The sequence below is a fragment of the Thalassophryne amazonica genome, chromosome 16 (assembly GCF_902500255.1).
Source record: "Thalassophryne amazonica chromosome 16, fThaAma1.1, whole genome shotgun sequence".
NCBI classification, from domain to species: domain Eukaryota; kingdom Metazoa; phylum Chordata; class Actinopteri; order Batrachoidiformes; family Batrachoididae; genus Thalassophryne; species Thalassophryne amazonica.
In genome coordinates, this window is record NC_047118.1 from 6,618,367 (window position 1) to 6,638,277 (window position 19,911).

Below are 19,911 nucleotides of genomic sequence, written 5' to 3' on the forward strand. Positions count from 1 at the left end.
ATTGTCCCAAATGGTATAAAAAGTGGCAAAAGTGATACCTTTATTCAAATTTGGTGACAAACTTTTTTTTTTACTAATTACAGGCCTGTGTATTTATTGTCACAATTTTCAAAGGTATTGGAAAAGCTTTACAATAGCAGGTTGGATAAATTTATAGAACGACACAACCTGCTTGATGACTGTCAGTATGGTTTTAGAGCAAAAAGGTCCACTGCACTGGCATTGCTTGATGCAATAGAAGAGATCAACAAACATGTGGACCAAAGGGAAATAGTAATAGGTTTATTTATTCACCTAAGAAAGGTTTTGGATACAATCAATCACAGCATATTATTTCAAAAGATGGAACTGTATGGGATCAGAGGGGTGGCTCTGAATTGGATTAAAAGCTATTTAGAAAACCCGAAGCAGTTTGTTAAACTCAAGGACTGCTGTTCTTCGTATCTGGACATTGTTTGTGAGGTTCCCCAGGGTTCTGTGTTGGGACCAAAGTTATTTATTTTGTACATTAATGATTTATGTAGAGTTTCAGATGTGTTCAGAGCAGTTCTCTTTGCAGATGACACAAACCTGTTTTGTTCAGGAGATAATTTGCAACAATTATTATGTGAATGAATGAAAACTGTTTATTTCGAACATTTGATACAACAACAATTACAAGATAGATCAGTAAAGACAACAACAAAAAAGTTCCTACTGTGTACCCAACATGTCCGAAAATGTGATTTAGGAACATAAATGATAAAGTTGAAGAGTTGGTTTAAGATTAACAAACAGTCATTACATTGGTCCTAAACTAAAATAATGTTATTTGGAAATCATAAAAAAGATGCACAAATACAGTTAAATATAGAAGGGGTAAACATAGAATGTGTCAAAGAGAACAAGTTGTTAGGTGTGATTATTGATGAAAGAATCAACTGGAAAGCTCATATTCAACATATTCAAAAGAAAGTATCAAAAAGTATTGCAGTTTTAAATAAGGCGAAGCACATTCTTTATGGCAAATCACTACACACTCTGTATTGCACATTAATTGCACCTTGCCTGACTTATTGTGCAGAAGTTTGGGGCAATAACTATAAAACCACAGTGCAACCATTATTCATCCTTCAAAAAAGAGCATAAAGAACAATCCACAAAGCAGGGCATCGTGATCATACCAACCCATTGTTCATTAAATCAAAAATATTAAAACTCTATGATCTGATAACGTTCAAGACTGTTCAATTGATGTACAAAGTGAAAAATAAGCAACTGCCATGTAGAATGCAAGAATTTTTTTTTGCACCAAGAGAAAGAATATATAATTTAAGGGGTTTGTATCATTTCAAAATTGTGGGTGCTCAGACGACCAGGAAATGCTTCTGTGTCTCCATTTCTGGTCCCAAAAAATGGAATAATCAGCCTGAGGAACTCAAACAATGTCCAAATATTAACCGATTCCAATATTTATATAAATATATGGTGTTCTCTGGATATGTATCTGATGAAACAGGATGAGTTTGTGTGTAGTACGAAGAATCTGCTACACTTGAATCCTTACTACTGAAAATGTACGGTGGTAACTAACACGTAATAGGAGCTGTTTGGGAAATATGTGACTTCACATTTTGTTTGGAAATGATCATTCATGATCAGGCACATAGCCTGATTTGACTGTACGGAGGGGTGTAGGCGTTGATAAGCGTTGCTTCGGCCTACACCTTTTGGGCACTATGTACATTGTTTTTCTTTTTTTTTCTTTTCTTTTAACTACTTTGTCTATGAGTTTTGTTTGTGTACGAGGTATTTTTGTTAAGCTTATATGTGCCTAATAAATTCAGTTCAATTCAAAAAATTCAAATGATCAGAGTGCTTGCATTGATAATTAGCGTGTAGATCTGTTTCCTCACCAATATCCTCTCACTTGAGAGTCTCAATAGCAAGGTACTAGGGCAGGGGTATTCAACTCGTTCCAGAAAGGGCCGAGAGGGTGCAGGTTTTCTTTGCAACCACCCACTCCACCAGATTGTTTCACTGATGAAGTCATCATATCTGCTCAAAGTGATGTTAATCAGTGACATCACCTGGTGAAGTGGGTAGTTGCAAAGAAAACCTGAACCCTCTTGGCCTTTTCTGGAACATGTTGAATACCCTTGTACTATGGCCTAAAGAACGTATCTCTTATAGGAGAGGACAAATGTCATTCCAGTTGGCATCATGTTATGCCCATGACTAATTAAGTGACCAAATACAACTTTTTTTGCCCTTTTTCTTTACACTCAGACTAGGCACTGTGTAAATAGCAACTGGAGTTGGATGCACCCCAAACACGCTTGTGCTATGTGCTTTTGTAGTGTATTCTCACGACATATTAATACTAAAATGTACAAAAAGTAATGTACAAAAACTTCTGTACATATCCCATGCATTCTTTGGCTGTGAAGCTGTGATGACTTTGCCAACAACAGCATGGCGGATCTTTTGAGGGGCAGGGAACACCCTAAACTTTACCCAAACACATGTTCCTGAATGCTAAAATGCGTGTTGTGCATGCATGTGGAAATATGGAGGGATGTGCAGGAAATATTGCTCTTAACATTTTCTGTGATTATCGTACAAAATGCATCGAGAAGAAGTTGGTTTTTGGCCATGTGCTATGGGTCGATAAGATGTGTTGACTTGTCAGAGGTCACTTCCATCACTTGTCTCCTTCATGTAGAGTTTGTGCACAAATCTTTTCGAGACACCTAGTGTACAGTAACTACTGTAATGTTAGCCCTTTTTTCAAGTTTGACATTTTTTACTTTTTTGTTTGTTTGTTTATGTTTTTGTTTTGTTTTGTTTTGTTCCCCTTGTCTGAACAAAGCATGGCTTTAATTTTGACCCCTTCCCTTGGCCCTTCCTCTCACCTCTCAGCCCTGGCCCCGGCTACATCAACCCAACAAGCAGATATTTTTAACCCCAGCTCAAGGGAAGGGGACATAGCAAGGGAACCACAGCACAGCCAAGTTGCCAAAGGCAAAGAGCAGACAGGGAGATGGAGGTGGAGAAAGATGTGCACGCTCTCACCTATGTACTGTCCATTGAAATAGCCCTCACAGTCACAGTCCTCTGTAGGGAGGCAAGCAGGGAAAACAGGGGGTAAGCACAGGGCAAGAGACCTGGAAGAGTTAAGTAACAGGGCAGGGAAAAGGTTATGGGGGGGGGGGCAGGCGGGGGGTCAAGAGGTAGCAGGCAGACAGCAGGAGGTGACCGGCTGCTGGAGGCAACAACTAATGAACAAAAAAAAAAGACAGAGAGATGGAGCTCCTTCATCTGAAACAGAGCCGAGCTGCGACTCCCACAGTAAAAAAAATCTGACACCAGTGTTTGAAATACATCTCTGTGCATTTACCACACACCTCGTAAAAAGAAAAGCTGTACCACCTCTCTGACTTCAGTGTGATATGCTGAGTTTGACCAACATGACGTTATGATTCAGACAGACTGACTCCCAGTTCAAAAGATCAAAGCGCTTACAATAATTTACTGAGAAAGAACGGCAATAATTACGTTGACCTGTACTGCCGACTCCTGTGCAAGACATTAATGAGGTAAAATCTACACCAGCAAGTTTGCTCACAATCTTTGAAGTCATCGTGGTGTTATGTTTACTAGATTTACTAGATTATGGCCCCCTGGTGGCCATAAGGAGAATTGAAACATGAAACATGCCCAACGTTGAAGTTGCCCGAGGTGTTCAGTATCACATTTCCCCATGATACAGAAGGTTTTGACCCCTGGAGGCCAGAATTTGAATTTGAAACACAATCAATAAGTGACTTGCGCATCTCTGGCTGTGCGGTGCATTGTGGGATTGGATAAAATATTGGCTACCAAGCGAACCTGTGTAAACATGGTAAAGATGGCAGAATGCAATATAAACATGAGTGATCAGTGCAGTTTAGATGACTTTAAAGGTGGAAAGACAATGAACTGAAACTTTTTTGTAAGCACCGAGGTCTCCGTGTTCATGGGAAACGCAGTGACGAAGTTACTGATTACATGGTTACACCCCCCACACTGAAACTGATAGAATTCCCAAATATAGCAGTGTAAAGTTGCACTGACATGAGCTGCACGCACTTGCACGCACGTCGTTGTGATGATCCCACCCGCTGTGATCCCAGCTCGACGCCGTGCTTTGTTCCACCGCCTGCCATGTGCTCTGTGCTGGATGCTGCTTATATAAAATAATTATTTTGTAGTGGATTGAACATTTTCTCTGCAATTTGTCTGTTGAACACGGCTTTAATCGCTTCCTAAATCACAGAGGACCTCTCCAGCAGCGCCATTCGCGTGCATGCGCTGAATAAGCTGAAAAAAGCATTTGGAGCTGTCTAAAAAGGTAATTATTTGTCATGTTTACATTGTCATGGCTTGGCAAAACAGTTGCATGTTCTTTCCTTCTTGTCTGCAGCTGTTAAAGTATGTTAATGATAAATTTAATATCTCGTTATAATCGTTCAGATGAGCTGCGCTCTGATGCGAGCCGCTGCCGCAACCACTCCATCTGTTCACTTCATCTTTACACCAATTGATGAGCTGCACGTTGTGTTGGTGAGCAGATCGCGCCACGTAGCACCACATTTATGTGCGAAGGATTTTTTGAACATTTCAAAATTCTGTTCCTCTCACGTTCGGATGTTCGGATGAGTTTACTCTCCTGCACAACACAGGTTGTGCATATGCGTGAATCAGTGTCAGTGCACCTTAAAAATGTGTCCTCTATGGATGTGTACAGATATTGCTGAATATGTGTTGGAAAATGATGCACACGCACTCTTAAAGTGCCTCCGCAAGAACAACAAGGAAGGTACATCTTGTCATCATCTACCTTATCAATGCTCCGTTTGCATTGTGTTGTCTTGCGCCCTTCTCAGTTTTTCTTTTATGTGGGAAACTTGTGTAAAACAGTGGTTTGCATATGTATTCTGGATCTTCCCCCTGGTGGGGAAAATTAGAACTGAAATGCACCCACTGTCAAACATGCGAGGTCTTAGGGAGGGGACCTTGTGTGCCAAGTTTAATCTTGATACTCAGAGTCCTTTTCAAGATATCATGTACACAGTGACCCCAAGAACACATGTAATTCCGGTGATGCAGGTAATCAAGTGTTGCATACTGATTTAAGCCCTTCACCTCCTGACCTTATTGACATTAACCTTATTTGTGTTTGTTTGACACATTCCTGGAATTCGCAACATTCTAGTTTGTAATTGTATCACAATAATAACTTCTATATTTATAACTTATCACTTTGAGTAAACTTGTTAAGCTAATGTGTTCAATTTCAAACAGTCTGTGCAGCTGTGCACCTTAAATTTCAAACACTTTACTTAAAAAAAATAGGCCATGAATGTGCATGATTAAAAAAAAAAAACTAAGATAAACATCTGAAACTGCAGCAGGATTGCAGATGAGGACAGAAAAGAGAAGAAAAGAGAACAGGGACGATGACACAAAAGAAAAGAGGAGCTATTGTTATTTTTAACAACCTCTGCTCGGTTCAACAAAAATCTCCAGGGAAGCTGTTCTGAATGCATATTATCTCACACACACACACACACAGAATGAACCTCTATTCTGGTGCACGAACAGCAGGGGGGAGGAATTAAGCAGAGAGCAGCAGAAATCCCAAAAGCACACATGCAGCCTCGACACGCACTCGCTGTGAGGCATTTGTGTGCACATTTGTGAGCTCGTTGTGGACGTGCATACTCACCTTTATCACAGCCCTGGTCATCTGATGCAGCGAGGAAGAAGTAAAGAAGTCTGAGATCAGATCAGGAGATTTTAGAATTCTATGATGAGGATGATGACAGCGTGAGGATGACATCACCGATACGAGGCTGCAGGGAGATGATCCGCGTTATGACAGATCCTTTTAGGGAGTCAGAGAGACAAAGGAGCAGCAAAGACAGCAGAGTCTCTGCAGGCTGTATTCAGGCCTGCTGCCAGCCACCGCTTGAATTACACACTGCTACACTATCAGAGCAAGGTGCTCATCGTACTTTTGAGGCTTTTGTTGTGGCACCAGTTGGCCAGGATTTACTTAAGCTGGACCCACGGCCTGCTGACTGGACAGATGGACCAAATATGAAAGAGATTAATGCAGAACTACGATCCCTCTCTCCGCCTCTCTTCCCCGCGTTCATCTCTTTGAAAACATTACTCCACAGCATCGTGGGCAGAATGAGCAATCCATGACCAACATAAACATGTCAGTAATGTCAGCAGAGTAACAAATCAACTGCTGAGGAACACTGACCTGAGCTGCAAGTACTGAGGATTAAAGTTAAAATATTTCAGAACGTGCAACGGGATCTTGAGAAAATGAAACGGAGAGAGACTTACAGACAGGCTTTTTAGGGGATTTAGGATTCGGGAGCGTGCCCATTTTCATCCTGTAGGCCAGACGCCTGGACGAGAGGGAAAAGAGAGCGAAGACTGTGACGAGCTGACATGCATACACACACACACACAATGTTAAATGTCCACCAAGTGGCGATATTGCTCTGTTTCAAGAACCATGAGTACAGGTTGCTGTGGGACACAACAATGATCAACCTGTTGCTTATATTAGTAGATATATATTGTGAATGGATTGTTGTGTGACCCACAACCATTGACTACATTGGTTAGGGCAGATTACAGGCTCCCTTGAATGAAATTCTGAGTGCATCAGGTATCACACTACCACAGTTATCAGTTGCTACATCTTAAAACATTAGCAAACTGCAAGACCAGCCTCCACTGGACTCTCCACAGAGGTACTGCATTATCATACTCTAAAATTCTGAATATATATATATATATCAGCATTCACTCCTGTGGACTACAATACTTCCTGTTCTGTTCTGTTCTGTAATCAGACCTCCTCCTGCACCTCCTCACCTCTCCTGGAAGTATTTGGAGGGGATGAGCCCGGCCCTCAAGTTGCTGTCTCCCACGCGCTTGGCCTGCCACCACGTTGGATCATCCTGGGTCACGACCTGCAGGATGTCTCCTCTCTTGAACGGAAGCCCCGCCTCTTGGCAGGGTGTGGCCTTGTCTTCCAATGGGATGTAGTCAAACAAAGCTCTCATGTACACCTGGAATCGCATATACAGCCTGTTAGGAGAAAGATGTCTCACTTCCCTGAAAGTAAATGAACCTTCTGAAAGTTACATTTGCACACATTACAAAATAAAAATCCGAAACTGAGTCACTCCCCATAGAAGTCCATGTTAAAATCCCCAACATCACAGCATATAAAAACATGTTTACAGTTTGGGCCAAACACACACCAAAAATGGGTTTGGGCACTATAGTTAGTTTCATGAAAAACTATATTTTGGGGTGGGGCTGGGGGGTATAAAATATAGTTTGAAGACATAAAGTTTTGAATAATTATGGGCATGGTTGTTCTGAGTAACAGCTATGTGCTGGTGAGCAAAGACCAGGGCTTCATTAGCAGATGCTGCTGCTAGCAGTGGATGCTAGCTGTTGCACACTGGGCCATGTTTGTCCTTTCTGAGTTTTTATTACATATATCTGAGATAATATGACTTGATGTGCAATTAATTGAACAAATCAGTGCATCAGTAGTTTCACTGTGAAATTTCAGTCCAAATATACGAGGTATCAGTATTTGGAAGGTTATGTATCTCCGCTGTTACTCCAGTTATTGGGGCAATATCAATCAATCAATCAATTTTTTTTTATGTAGCGCCAAATCACAACAAACAGTTGCCCCAAGGCGCTTTATATGGCAATATAAAGCGCCTTGGGGCAATAATATAATAATAATATGGCAATAATATGGCAATCATAATTTCTAATAGCCACAACTTAGCCACCTGTTAACGAAAACCACCACAAAAAAAGAACTAAAACACCTAAACCAAGGTGAACCTGATAGCTTTAACTTGTTTTGTAACTCTGAGATGGGACGTGTTCAGGCTTAAATTCATCCTCCCAGTCTTGTCCATGCTTCACCTCTGTTCCATTTATTGCTAGGATTTTACCTTTTTCTGTTTGTATCCACTCTGGTGCTTCCCCCCCCCCGTGCATGTGTGCGTGTCTTGTGAGTTTTAGGCTGGGCGTGGCTGACCTGCTTCTGACTCACACCTGTAATCAATCATCTATAATTTAAAAGACCAGCTCGTTCATCCACTCCTCGCCAGTTCATTGATTTCCACCTCTTTTGCCTATGCCATGCCTTCAGACCTGCTGACTCTCCACCCACACCTGACACATTTGGACTATTTGGACACATTCCTAGCTTTTGGACTCTGAGTCTTGTCTTTTAGTAAATAAAATCATTTATTTCACCTATTCAGTGTGTCGTCTACATTTTGGGTCCAATTAATCCATCTGCTGAACTTTTATGGGTTGGCCCAGGAGGTAGGTGGAGTGAAGCACTGGCAAGATGGCAAAAGGAACTGCCCCATTGGAGCTTAAAACCAGCTCTTCACTTCATAGTCTACGGCAGGGACCAACCTTTCTTTCTTTCTTGTCTCACCTTGCTCTCCTTCAGTCTGTCCTCCTCTTTGACTGCAGGGATGATCTTGAGCGTAATGGATCCCTGAGACTGGGACTGGAACACAAGCAGAGGAAAGATTCTGGATTCAGTCTCAAAACAGTTTTCTTGAAGGCACACCGATCTGGATTTTAATTCTAATGGTTAATTGGTGGTGCTTCACACAGAATCAAGATCCCACAGAAAATTCCTGTTTTCTTGTATAGATGGTTTGCAAACTGTGGGTCGTGTCAGTTAAATATGTCTGGAGTGGACAGGAGGAGACTGCAACAAACAGATGGTGCTAAATAGCTCTAAAAGTGGATTTTTGGCTTGTAGTCAAAGGGGGAACCACTTTTGGAGCTATATTACAGCAATATATGAAATGCTGCATGGCACCATTCTACAATTAGAATGAGTTGTTGCAAGCCATAATGAATCACAGTCACCTTCAAAAGAACTCATTTCTTATTTTATGGCTGTCAAAATAAATTAGATTAATTAATAATAGGAAAAAACATGCCCCTTGACCCAGTGCTCATTCCGTGGCCCTTAAGGGTAACCATGGATAGATTTTGCGGCTTGATCTAGAGTTTGATCAGCTGTGTGTCGGTCTGTCTCACCAGCAGCTGACTGATCTCATCGGGCCTCTTGTGGATTACGGAGATGCCGTTGACCTCCCTGAGTTCATCTCCGACATGAACCAAACCTGTGCAGAGGAGAACGTGTGACCTCATAAAAGCGGCGTCAAACAGCTCAATGGGTTTTTGTACGTTTTATTGAACCTATCATAACATCGATGCTGCTTCAGTACCTTCAGCTGAAACTGCTTTTTTTTTAATCACGGTCAAAACAATGAAACCAGAAACTGTAGAAAAATCGATGTTCCTTCCTCTCTCTCTCTCTTTCTCTCTCTCTCTCTCACTCACACACACACACGCACATGCACAGCAAATACACCACTGTTCATTCACACATGGAAGCAGAAAACATGCACGGATCCATCAGGCGTGTACAGCCCGAGGATAAATCTGGATCTTGAGAGAACAGCAGGAGGCATAAAAGAGTGATGTCATGTCATCTTATTGTGTTACTTTCTTAGCAAGAATATGTCTAATACAAAAAAGTAGACAAACAACATCCCCGCCTAGTCAGCGTATCCATGGTAACTCATTATGTTTATGTTGGACTTGCGCAATAATTACATTTAATTTTTTTTTAAGCTTTATATAAACATATTGAATGTTATGGCTGATCTGTGCATAAATTACTGCTATATCACTAATTTGGCACCTCTTGTTTTTGTCTCTGTAGTGTTCGATGCACTAATTCTACACAACTATGTGACAAAAAACAGACAAAATTAGCCTCTCACATCTGCCGTGGTCTCCGTAAATTAAGGCATTGAACACTGGAGAGCGTATCTACTACTATAAGCAACAGGTTGTGTCAAAAACCTTCTTCAAATGGAGCAATATCTCCACCTGGTGGACATTTTCCATTAATGCAAGTACAATAGAATTTTGCCAGTGTTAATGACACGAGTCAAACACTATATAGGTGTAAAGTTTCAGATGAGAAAATGTCATTGCATGTGCAGGCCCGTGTTGGACACTGCAAGCATGTTGCAAATCAAAGGTGACAGAGAATGCACTCATTTACCGCTTCGGTCAGCTGCTCCTCCCCTCATGATCCGAGCCACAATCACTGCCTCAGTGGCTTCATCGCGCCTGATGGTGGCTCCCTGGAGTGCAGAGACAGCAAGCAGAGGACACACTTCACCACATGACACTAAGATTCACAGTTTTCTGACAAACAGCTGTGTTCTAATATCACAGCTCACCAGAGGCTCTTTGTTCTTCACCAGCCTGACAATCTTCACTGACTCCTCCTCCAACTCGTCCTCAAAGTCATCCGGTAACGGCGGCAGTACCGGGTCAAAGTTTTTCTGAGCCACGGTGTCATGCACTGAGAGAACGGCCTGATGGGAAAGAGAAGCATGCCAGGATTAAATTGTGACATGCAGAAGGTCCAGATGCCTCATCCACCACACCATGGAACCATCTTTGATCTCGGATAGCAGAAACCCAGGGAGACAACCAGTTAAAAGTAGCCATTTATTTGCCTTTATATAACGGCTGAGTGGATCTTTGTCATTTGATTGGTGCTTTGTATGTCACATGACATGGATTAATTCATCCCATTTGTGTTGCATTGCATTTAGAGTGCATTTTGGTTCCATTTAGAGTGCAAATTTTGTTCCATACGTTTGGTACCATTGCACTCTGCACACGTGCGTGCACACACACACACACACACACACATGCATGTCCCCGTGCACGTGCCACTCATGCACACGCATGGAAAGAATATTCAATTCAGTAAGCTGGAACATTCCATTCAACAGGGCGAAACCTTGTTGAATGGGATGAATATTTCACCTCATATTTCACCTAATATTTCACCTCATGAAATATTCGTACCATTGAACTTAGGGTCCTCAGGACTGAAGAACCTGCCAAACTGCTACACCAGACAACTAAAGCATGATTCTCTGTCGATTAATGTCTCTTACTGTATAACTCAAAAACCAGACATAGATTGTAACTTTTTCAGGCAACATGCAAAATTATCTGAGCAAAACGTAACTCAAAATATGTTTTTCTGTGTTTTTTAAAGCATGATATGAATTCTTGTGCTCACATATGAGGCTCTTGGTGCATGCAAATGTTAGCCTGAGCATTTCACATTATGTAATTTTATTTCAATTTATTTTCATTTATATAGCGCCAAATCACAACAGAGTTGCCTCAAAGCGCTTCATGTATGTATGTTTCTTATCATTAGCCTCTTCACATGGTGTTATGTGATGCTAACCAGTTTTAATGCTCACATAGCCTGTTAGCATCATGTTATGCTTTAAGTCACTCCCTCACTCAGGCAATCAGTCACTTCATGTATTTTTAAGTGAATAAAAAATCCCTTTGCTCACAAGGGAGGCACTCGGATCATACTAATGTTAGCCTGTTAGCCTAGCATTAGGTGATGCTGTCAGCACTGTGTTATTGTGTTGCCCATACTAACAGAGCAAGTATTCACTTTAACATTACTTTGCATTGAGTCTCTTGAGTCTTATTCAACCTAAACCTATTATCATGCACAAAGCAACCAGTCCGTGAAGCTGTCACCCATTAGCATTGCATTATGTGACGCTAACCAATTTTAATTCTTGCATTAGCCTGTTAGCACCATGTGATGTGACGCGTTATGGCGCTAACCTCCCTCAGGTCCTCAGCCACCTCACGTATTTTTTTTAAATACACAATAAATCTCAATGAAATGGAGGCACTCAGTTTATGCTAACTTTGGCCTGTTAGCATCACTTTATGTGATGCTGGAAGCATCGTGTTGTGTGACGCAAGCAAGTTTCCACGCTGACATTAGCCCGCACTGGCAATGTATTATGCTACACCCATTAGCATCACATTATGTGATGGCACTCCCCTGGCTTATCATCAGCCAACACATGTATTTTTTAAATGAATAATAAATCCCGTTGCTCACAAGGGAGGCAGGCAGATCACGCTAATGTAAGCCTATTGGCATCACTTTATGTGATGCTGTTAGCATTGTGTTGTGTGACACTATAGCAAGTTGTCATGCAAACGTTAGCAGCTAGCATCATGTTATGTGACACTAGTTAGCGTCACGATATGTGACACTAACCAGTTTGAATGCTAACATTAGCTTGTTAGCTTTGTGTTACATGATGCTTTCAGGTGCTCCCTTCACTCAGATCCTCAGCCACCATGATTTTTTTAAGGATGTTAGAAATCCTATGCTAATGTTGGGCACAATGTCAATGCTGTGACATCATGACTAAAACCTAGCTAGCACAAAGCCAATTATACAACTTATTATATATAGTAACTTTATTAAAGTTACTATATATATATATATATATATATATATATATATATATATATATATATATATATATATATATATTTATATATATAGTAACTTTAATAAAAAGGAAACAGTGATGCGACACAATGATTTGAAACGGTAGTTTTACTCACAGAAGAACTTTAGAACTTGCTTCTCAGTATTTTCCCAATAATTGCTCCAAAGAAAGACATAATGGTTTGTCTGTGGTCATAATAAAGTATATTTCATTTATCATCTCATATTGAATATATGGTGTGAATGTTGTTATTTGTGCACCTTGAGATGTGGTGATGTCAGCAGGTACAGCAGCTCCTTCTCCTCAGTGCTCATTGGTCCACTCTGTAGCTCTTCTGCCACCTGTCAGTCAAAAAAACGCACACACAGACTGAGCCTCAGCTGGTACACATGCACATGCATGGTATGCACGCCTCAATTTTCTGTATAATAAGTGCCAACAATCATAGATGTGCGCATGGCGGCAGATAAGTAACGTGGAGGGTCAGGTCAGCAGATTCCCGACGGTAACAGTGAGACAGGAAGCTGCAGGACGTGGACCTTCATTAGGCCGGAGACAGGATGACTCAGCACTTTCAGAACATTAAAAATTCACTTCTGCTACGCTCACGGCTTGACCTTTGGAGCTAACTCCTCAGCGGGAGTGTGTCAGTGTGGTAAACTTACATCCTCTGCCAGAGAGGCGGCGCTGTGGAGGACAGGCATTGGACTTTGTCTCTCATACTGTCTCAGCTTCTCGTGAATCTGAAACACACGACATGGAGACACTTTCATTGGAGGCGACATATTATGTGCCACGCAAGCAAGTTTCCATGTTGACATTAGCCCATTAGCAATGCATTATGCTACACCCATTAGCATCAAATTATGTGATGGCATTATGTGACACTAACCAATTTTAATTCTCGCGTTAGCATGTTAGCATCGTGTGATGTGATGTGTTATGCCGCTAACCTCCTGTTAGCACCATAACGCTGTCATCCAATTGGATCACATGCCTAATCCATTGATGTTGAGGAGCAAACCGGGTGTCCAAAAAAATGTCCAGTTTCTGTGCATTCTGAGGGGGTGTGTCCTCTTTTTTCTCTCTCAGATTCCATATGGGTATGTTACAAGTCTGCCTCAGTGGACGTGTCTCACAGAGAAAACAAGTCCAGATATGAACGTCTGTGACATATGTCACTGAAGTCTAAGATAAGCTGTTTCAGGCCTTAATTTCGTTTGTAGCAGGAGAATGTCAACATGCACAGCTGCATAATTGTAGAACTTTAAGGATTTTTAATATGGAGCAAGCACATTTTAACCGTAAAAGATACTGATTTCTGCACAATATGACCCCTTTAATGGAAACCCTTTGGAAAGTGCTAATCCTGCAGCCACCCCCCACCCCCCCAAAAAAGGATTACTAACTGTCGGAGGACCACCTACAGAGACCATGGCCAGGTTACACACTGGCAAATCAAAATATCACATTTAGCATTTAGCATCTATGGCCATTTTTATGCACAGTTACACCATTTTCAGAGGCCGTAGGTAATCAGGTAAACTACATATAGTGATTATTTTTTAATACAAATCATCACTTTCACAGCTGGCATTCAAAAATGGCAAAACCTGAGTGATAGTGCAGGAAGGAAACTGGTGAGGGAAGCCACCAACACATCCAAACATTTGATTTACATGAATTAAGGTTTCATCATGTAATGAATTCAAGTTAAAAAAAATGTACAGATTTGAAAACCACAGAAGGAACATCTCACACTTGGCTGCATATTAGCAGTGAGAGTACATCACCTTCATCAGGTATCCCAAACTCCTCTCACTGAAGACGTCCTTGAGGAACACCATGTCCTCTTTGTGGTTGGCATCGGGCCGCAGCTGAGAGGTCAGCAGGGCCAAAGTCTCGTGAAGGCCTAGAACACGCAGGAACACAAAGTCAACAAGAAGGTGGCGACCAGATGGAGCAGCCAGCCTTCAGCCGCATGTGCAGTGCGTGCTGAGGAGTGCATTATGGGTAAATCTGAGTGTCTGTGGCAGCGTATCTCACCGGCTCCTGCTGTGAGGACCGGCATGACTTCTTTCATGGGTCAGTGAGGCCAGGAGGGGAAACCTGAGAGGAAGACAAACTGTTACCAATGCAAGACGGAGACTCGTGAGGGAAGCCATCAAGACTCCCAGACAAATCAGAAGGCACTGAAGGCTTTTGAGTTCTTGACAGGAGAAACTGTGTAATGGAACTTTTGTCTGTTACATCATGAGTGACCCGCGAATGTAATGTAATGTACCCGTAATGTCATTCATTGACTGAGGGAGTGGCTAAAAACGTGCTGGTTAATTTTTCTAAACTTCACCTATGTCCTGCGTTACATATTAATGTAAGACGATAACGCTGCCGACCCGCTCAACAATAAAATAGCCACAGATTTGACCCAGTCATTGTTTGGTAAAGGTGTGCCTGTGTGTGCACTGTGCGGCACGCCCGTCTGTAACAAGCCAACGTGATGGTGCCATTATTTTATTTTGGGATCTGACGTCTTTCAACCACTGTGACGTTTTGCATTCTTCACATACGCATTTTTAATTTGTTTATTTTTTACTAATCTCATCTGCAGGTGAATCAGTCTTTTTTTAAATAATCATTTAATAACCAAGGCAACACTCAAGGGGATTGGGCGCAATCAGACATGGCAACGTAAAAAGGCAAGGCAACCGGCGGCACAGACTTTTGAGTTTATTCAGCCACCATGCCGCCAGTCTGTGAAGCATCGTGTTGTAATCACTCGGTGGGAAAATTACTTGAGGAGATGTCTCGAGATGATTAACTTGTAGATAGGAATGGACAAAGATTAAGGTCAACAAAATTGAAAACACTTTTCCTGCTATATTTCCCTAACCAACAGGGTGACTGCAGGGGTGCCCTAATCTGCTCTAGTGGGGCATTTGTCCGCGAGTTTTTTATTTGTAGGATATTTCTCCTGGTATGTAAATTCTCAGCCAATCCCAAAGTCAGTACCAACTACGTCATTCACATGATTAACATACGATTAACACATGCCAAAAGTTGAACAAACACTGTCCCCCACTTGCATTCTGGGTAAAATGTACTGATAATAAATGTTGTATTACGTGCTTCAAAAAGCAGAGCTTCGTGCTGTTGGAGTGTAGTGATGCTGGAATAATCCCAAAAATGTCTCCTGTTTACTCACAAAAAGCAGACAGTTTAATGATTAAAACTGTTTTTTCTGGAGTCTGACTTGTGCATTTCAATCTTTAAACTAACTAAGATACATTAAAGTTATTTGAATTAATGTATCACTTAAAATAATGTATCACTTAAAATAATGTATCACTCCATAAAAAAGTTTTCATTTATGGAGTGAAACATTAATTTAGAGATACATTTTTAAAGAGAGTTTAAAGATACATTAAAGTTATTTGAATTAATGTATCACTTAAAGTTATTTAAATTAACATATCATTCCATAAAAAATGCTTTCAGTTATGGGGTGAAACATTAGTTTAGAGATACATTTTGAAAGATAGTGAGTTTAAAGATACATTAAAGTTATTACCTCCGCCAAGGAGGTTATGTTTTCGGTCGAGTTTGTTTGTTTGTTTGTTTGTTTGTCTGTCTGTTTCTCAGCAGGATAACTCAAAAAGTTTTGAATGGATTTTGATGAAATTTTGTGGAGTGGTTGGAAATGACAAGAGGAACAAGTGATTAAATTTTAGTGGTGATCCGGATCACGATCCGAATCCAGGATTTTTTTAAATAATTCTTCACCATTGCGGGATAGAGGGAATTTTGACATTCTAGTTTCTAACTCCACAAAAACAAGGCAGAAAGGCTTGAAAAAAATTAAGTTGTATCATAGTCAAATGTTCTATCAAACAACAAAGTTTGGTGATGATCGGATCCAGATTCCCGATCTGGTGATCCAAAATATGCAAAAATATAGGGAAAATAGAAAATGTGTCAGTGTGAGGGGACAAATGAAGCTAGAGATGCACAACTAACACCAAATTGTAGCTGAATCTGTACTGATTCAGTAAGGTGTCATCAGATTTGATGTAGCTTCAAATGTTATGGAGCGAGATCCAGAAGAAAACCGCCATTACCGAAAAATCGTTTTTATACAATAACTTTTGAACTAATAAAGACATAAAAGTAATTGCAAGTTCTAGTGGTATGTTTTCATGGTCAAGGATGTCAAATATAAAGGAAAGAAAAGTGTATGCATCATAGTTTTGGTTGTAACACTGAATTGTTGAATAGATCACTGTGCCAAGGAGGGAATCTCTTTAGGGTCAGTGATCCTATGGCCTTGTTAGTAAACGATGTCAAATACAACACACTGCAAAGAGGAAATCCCTCATGACAAACTATACAGGGCTGGGGAGCACAATGAATTTATTAGATGAAGGACTATCATTTGGCATTATTATATTTTAGTGGCAATGAATATTACTATCCAGATTACTTCAACTGTTTGTTGTGATTTGGCGCTATATAAAAAAATTGATTGATTGATTGATTGATTGACTTCACTTAGCAAAAGCAAAGTGATGAGTCAGCAGTATACTCAGCAGTGGTTAAGTTCTGGTTCAGTGCACATCACTGAACAAAGTACACAAGGTGCAAAACCCACTCCCAGGTGTTGATGAATCACGCCTAGGATCCAGAAAACCCAGAGGCTGACATCAGCACCTTGCTGTCGCATATATTCTGCTTTGGTGCACTTCACTGAATACGAGGTCTGTCCATAAAGTATAGGTCCTTTTTATTTTTTTCAAAAACTATATGGATTTCATTCATATGTTTTTACGTCAGACATGCTTGAACCCTCGTGCGCATGCGTGAGTTTTTCCACGCCTGTCGGTGACGTCATTCGCCTGTGAGCACTCCTTGTGGGAGGAGTCGTCCAGCCCCTCGTCGGAATTCCTTTGTCTGAGAAGTTGCTGAGAGACTGGCGCGTTGTTTGATCAAAATTTTTTCTAAACCTGTGAGACACATCGAAGTGGACATGGTTCGAAAAATTAAGCTGGTTTTCAGTGAAAATTTTAACAGCTGATGAGAGATATTGAGGTGATTCTGTCGCTTTAAGGACTTTTCACGGTGCGAGACGTCGCTCAGCGCTCTCAGGCGGCGTCATCAGCCTGTTCAAGCTGAAAATCTCCACATTTCAGGCTCTATTGATCCAGGACGTCGTGAGAGAACAGAGAAGTTTCAGAAGAAGTCGGTTTCAGCATTTTATCCGGATATTCCACTGTTAAAGGACCCGTCCGCGCGTCGGCTCGCAGCCGCCGCGACGCTCCGCCACAGGAAAAACACCTCTGTTGAAAGCCTTAAGGACAAGTTGGAACATGTCCAGCTGTTAAACAATTTTCATATACTCACTCCACTGAAAGCCATCAAAAGCCGCCTGGATTTTACAAATGGTTATCAACACGGAGGTGTTTTTCCTGTGCCGCCGCTCCACGCCGGCTGCGTCCCTAACCCTCTTTCATTAAAAAAATCTCCTTTAACAGTGGAATATCCGGATAAAATGCTGAAACCGACTTCTTCTGAAACTTCTCTGTTCTCTCACGACGTCCTGGATCAATAGAGCCTGAAATGTGGAGGTTTTCAGCTTGAAACAGGCTGATGACGCCGCCTGAGAGCGCTGCACGACGTCTCGCACCGTGGGAAGTCCTTAAAGCGACAGTGTCACCTCAAAATCTCTCATCAGCCGTTAAAATTTTCACTGAAAACCAGCTTAATTTTTCGAACCATGTCCACTTCGATGTGTCTCACAGGTTTAGAAAAAATTTTGATTAAACAAAGCGCCAGTCTCTCAGCAACTTCTCAGACAAAGGAATTCCGACAAGGGGCTGGACGACTCCTCCCACAAGGAGTGCTCACAGGCGAATGACGTCACCGACAGGCGTGGAAAAACTCACGCATGCGCACGAGGGTTCATGCATGTCTGACGTAAAAACATATGAATGAAATCCATATAGTTTTTGAAAAAATAAAAAGGACCTATACTTTATGGACAGACCTCGTATATACGTAGAAGGTGCACTTCATTATGTAGCACATGCAACACTTAAAAAACAGTTCTATTTCAGAATTTACTGTTATTTATTTAGAGAAGTGTTTCATAAATGTTAAAAAATTCATATATTTGCAGTTTAGTTGAATAATAAATTGAATTTTGTCTCTTATTTGCTTTTGTCTATAAGCACATGTAATATCAATGTCAGTGCTCAGATGACAGTAGCTTCTGGGAAAGGTGCAAGTTGCAATAAACTGTGATGCCAAGCGCTAAGGATACATGCTATCCAGTCACAGCAGATGAAACTTTTTTTTACTACTGAGCAAACATCATTGTTAGACTTTTTTAGGTTCAATGATTCCACGGCGTGTAGATGTTATGGCGTCAGTGACCCCATGGCCTTGGCGGAGTGCTTCTAGTTTGAATTAATGTATCACTTAAAGTTATTTAAATTAACGTATCAGTCCATAAAAAAAGTTTTCAGTTATGGGGTGAAACATTAGTTTAGAGATACATTTTTAAAGATAGTGAGTTTAAAGATACATTAAAGTCATTTGAATTAATGTATCACTTAAATTTATTTAAATTAATGTATCCCTCCATAAAAAATTGCGCCAAAACATGAACAAACACAGAACAAACACTGTTCACCACTTGCATTCTGGGTAAAATGTACTGATAATAAATGAAGTTGTATTACGTGCTTCAAAAAGCCGAGCTTCGTGCTGTTGGAGTGTAGTGATGCTGGAATAATCCCAAAAATTTCTCCTGTTTACTCACAAAAAGCAGACAGTTTAATGCTTAAAACTTTTTTCTGGAGTCTGACTTGTGCATTTCAATCTTTAAACTAAGATACATTAAAGTTATTTGAATTAATGTATCACTTAAAGTTATTTAAAATAACGTATCACTCCATAAAAAAGTTTTCATTTATGGAGTGAAACATTAATTTAGAGATACATTTTTAAAGATAGTGAGTTTAAAGATACATTAAAGTCATTTGAATTAATGTATCACTTAAAGTTATTTAAATTAACATATCATTCCATGAAAAAAGTTTTTAGTTATGGGGTGAAACATTAGTTTAGAGATACATTTTTAAAGATAGTGAGTTTAAAGATACATTAAAGTCATTTGAATTAATGTATCACTTAAAGTTATTTAAATTAACATATCATTCCATGAAAAAAGTTTTTAGTTATGGGGTGAAACATTAGTTTAGAGATACATTTTTAAAGATAGTGAGTTCAAAGATACATTAAAGTCATTTGAATTAATGTATCACTTAAAGTTATTTAAATTAATGTATCCCTCCATAAAAAAAATTGCGCCAAAACATGAACAAACCCAGAACAAACACTGTCTTGCATTCTGGGTAAA

At 40.5% G+C, this 19,911-nt stretch overlaps 1 protein-coding gene across 3 annotated transcripts in view; it reads right to left on the reverse strand.

Moving 5' to 3' along the window:
* mpp3a (membrane protein, palmitoylated 3a (MAGUK p55 subfamily member 3)) overlaps positions 1 to 19,911 on the reverse strand; it is a 57,528-nt gene that overhangs the window by 19,969 nt on the left and 17,648 nt on the right. For 2 of the 3 annotated variants that reach the window (XM_034190754.1, XM_034190755.1), the window contains exons 2-13: positions 14,541 to 14,603; positions 14,288 to 14,406; positions 13,160 to 13,237; positions 12,755 to 12,835; positions 10,371 to 10,508; positions 10,190 to 10,271; positions 9,151 to 9,236; positions 8,531 to 8,605; positions 6,922 to 7,118; positions 6,382 to 6,446; positions 5,750 to 5,770; positions 3,055 to 3,096 (exon numbers count right to left, since the gene is read on the reverse strand). In XM_034190754.1, coding sequence (XP_034046645.1) covers positions 3,055 to 3,096; positions 5,750 to 5,770; positions 6,382 to 6,446; positions 6,922 to 7,118; positions 8,531 to 8,605; positions 9,151 to 9,236; positions 10,190 to 10,271; positions 10,371 to 10,508; positions 12,755 to 12,835; positions 13,160 to 13,237; positions 14,288 to 14,406; positions 14,541 to 14,577 — 1,021 coding nt within the window. In that variant the 5' untranslated portion in view covers positions 14,578 to 14,603. The remainder of the gene's footprint in view (positions 1 to 3,054; positions 3,097 to 5,749; positions 5,771 to 6,381; positions 6,447 to 6,921; positions 7,119 to 8,530; positions 8,606 to 9,150; positions 9,237 to 10,189; positions 10,272 to 10,370; positions 10,509 to 12,754; positions 12,836 to 13,159; positions 13,238 to 14,287; positions 14,407 to 14,540; positions 14,604 to 19,911) is intronic. The other variant, XM_034190756.1, reaches the window with a different exon arrangement.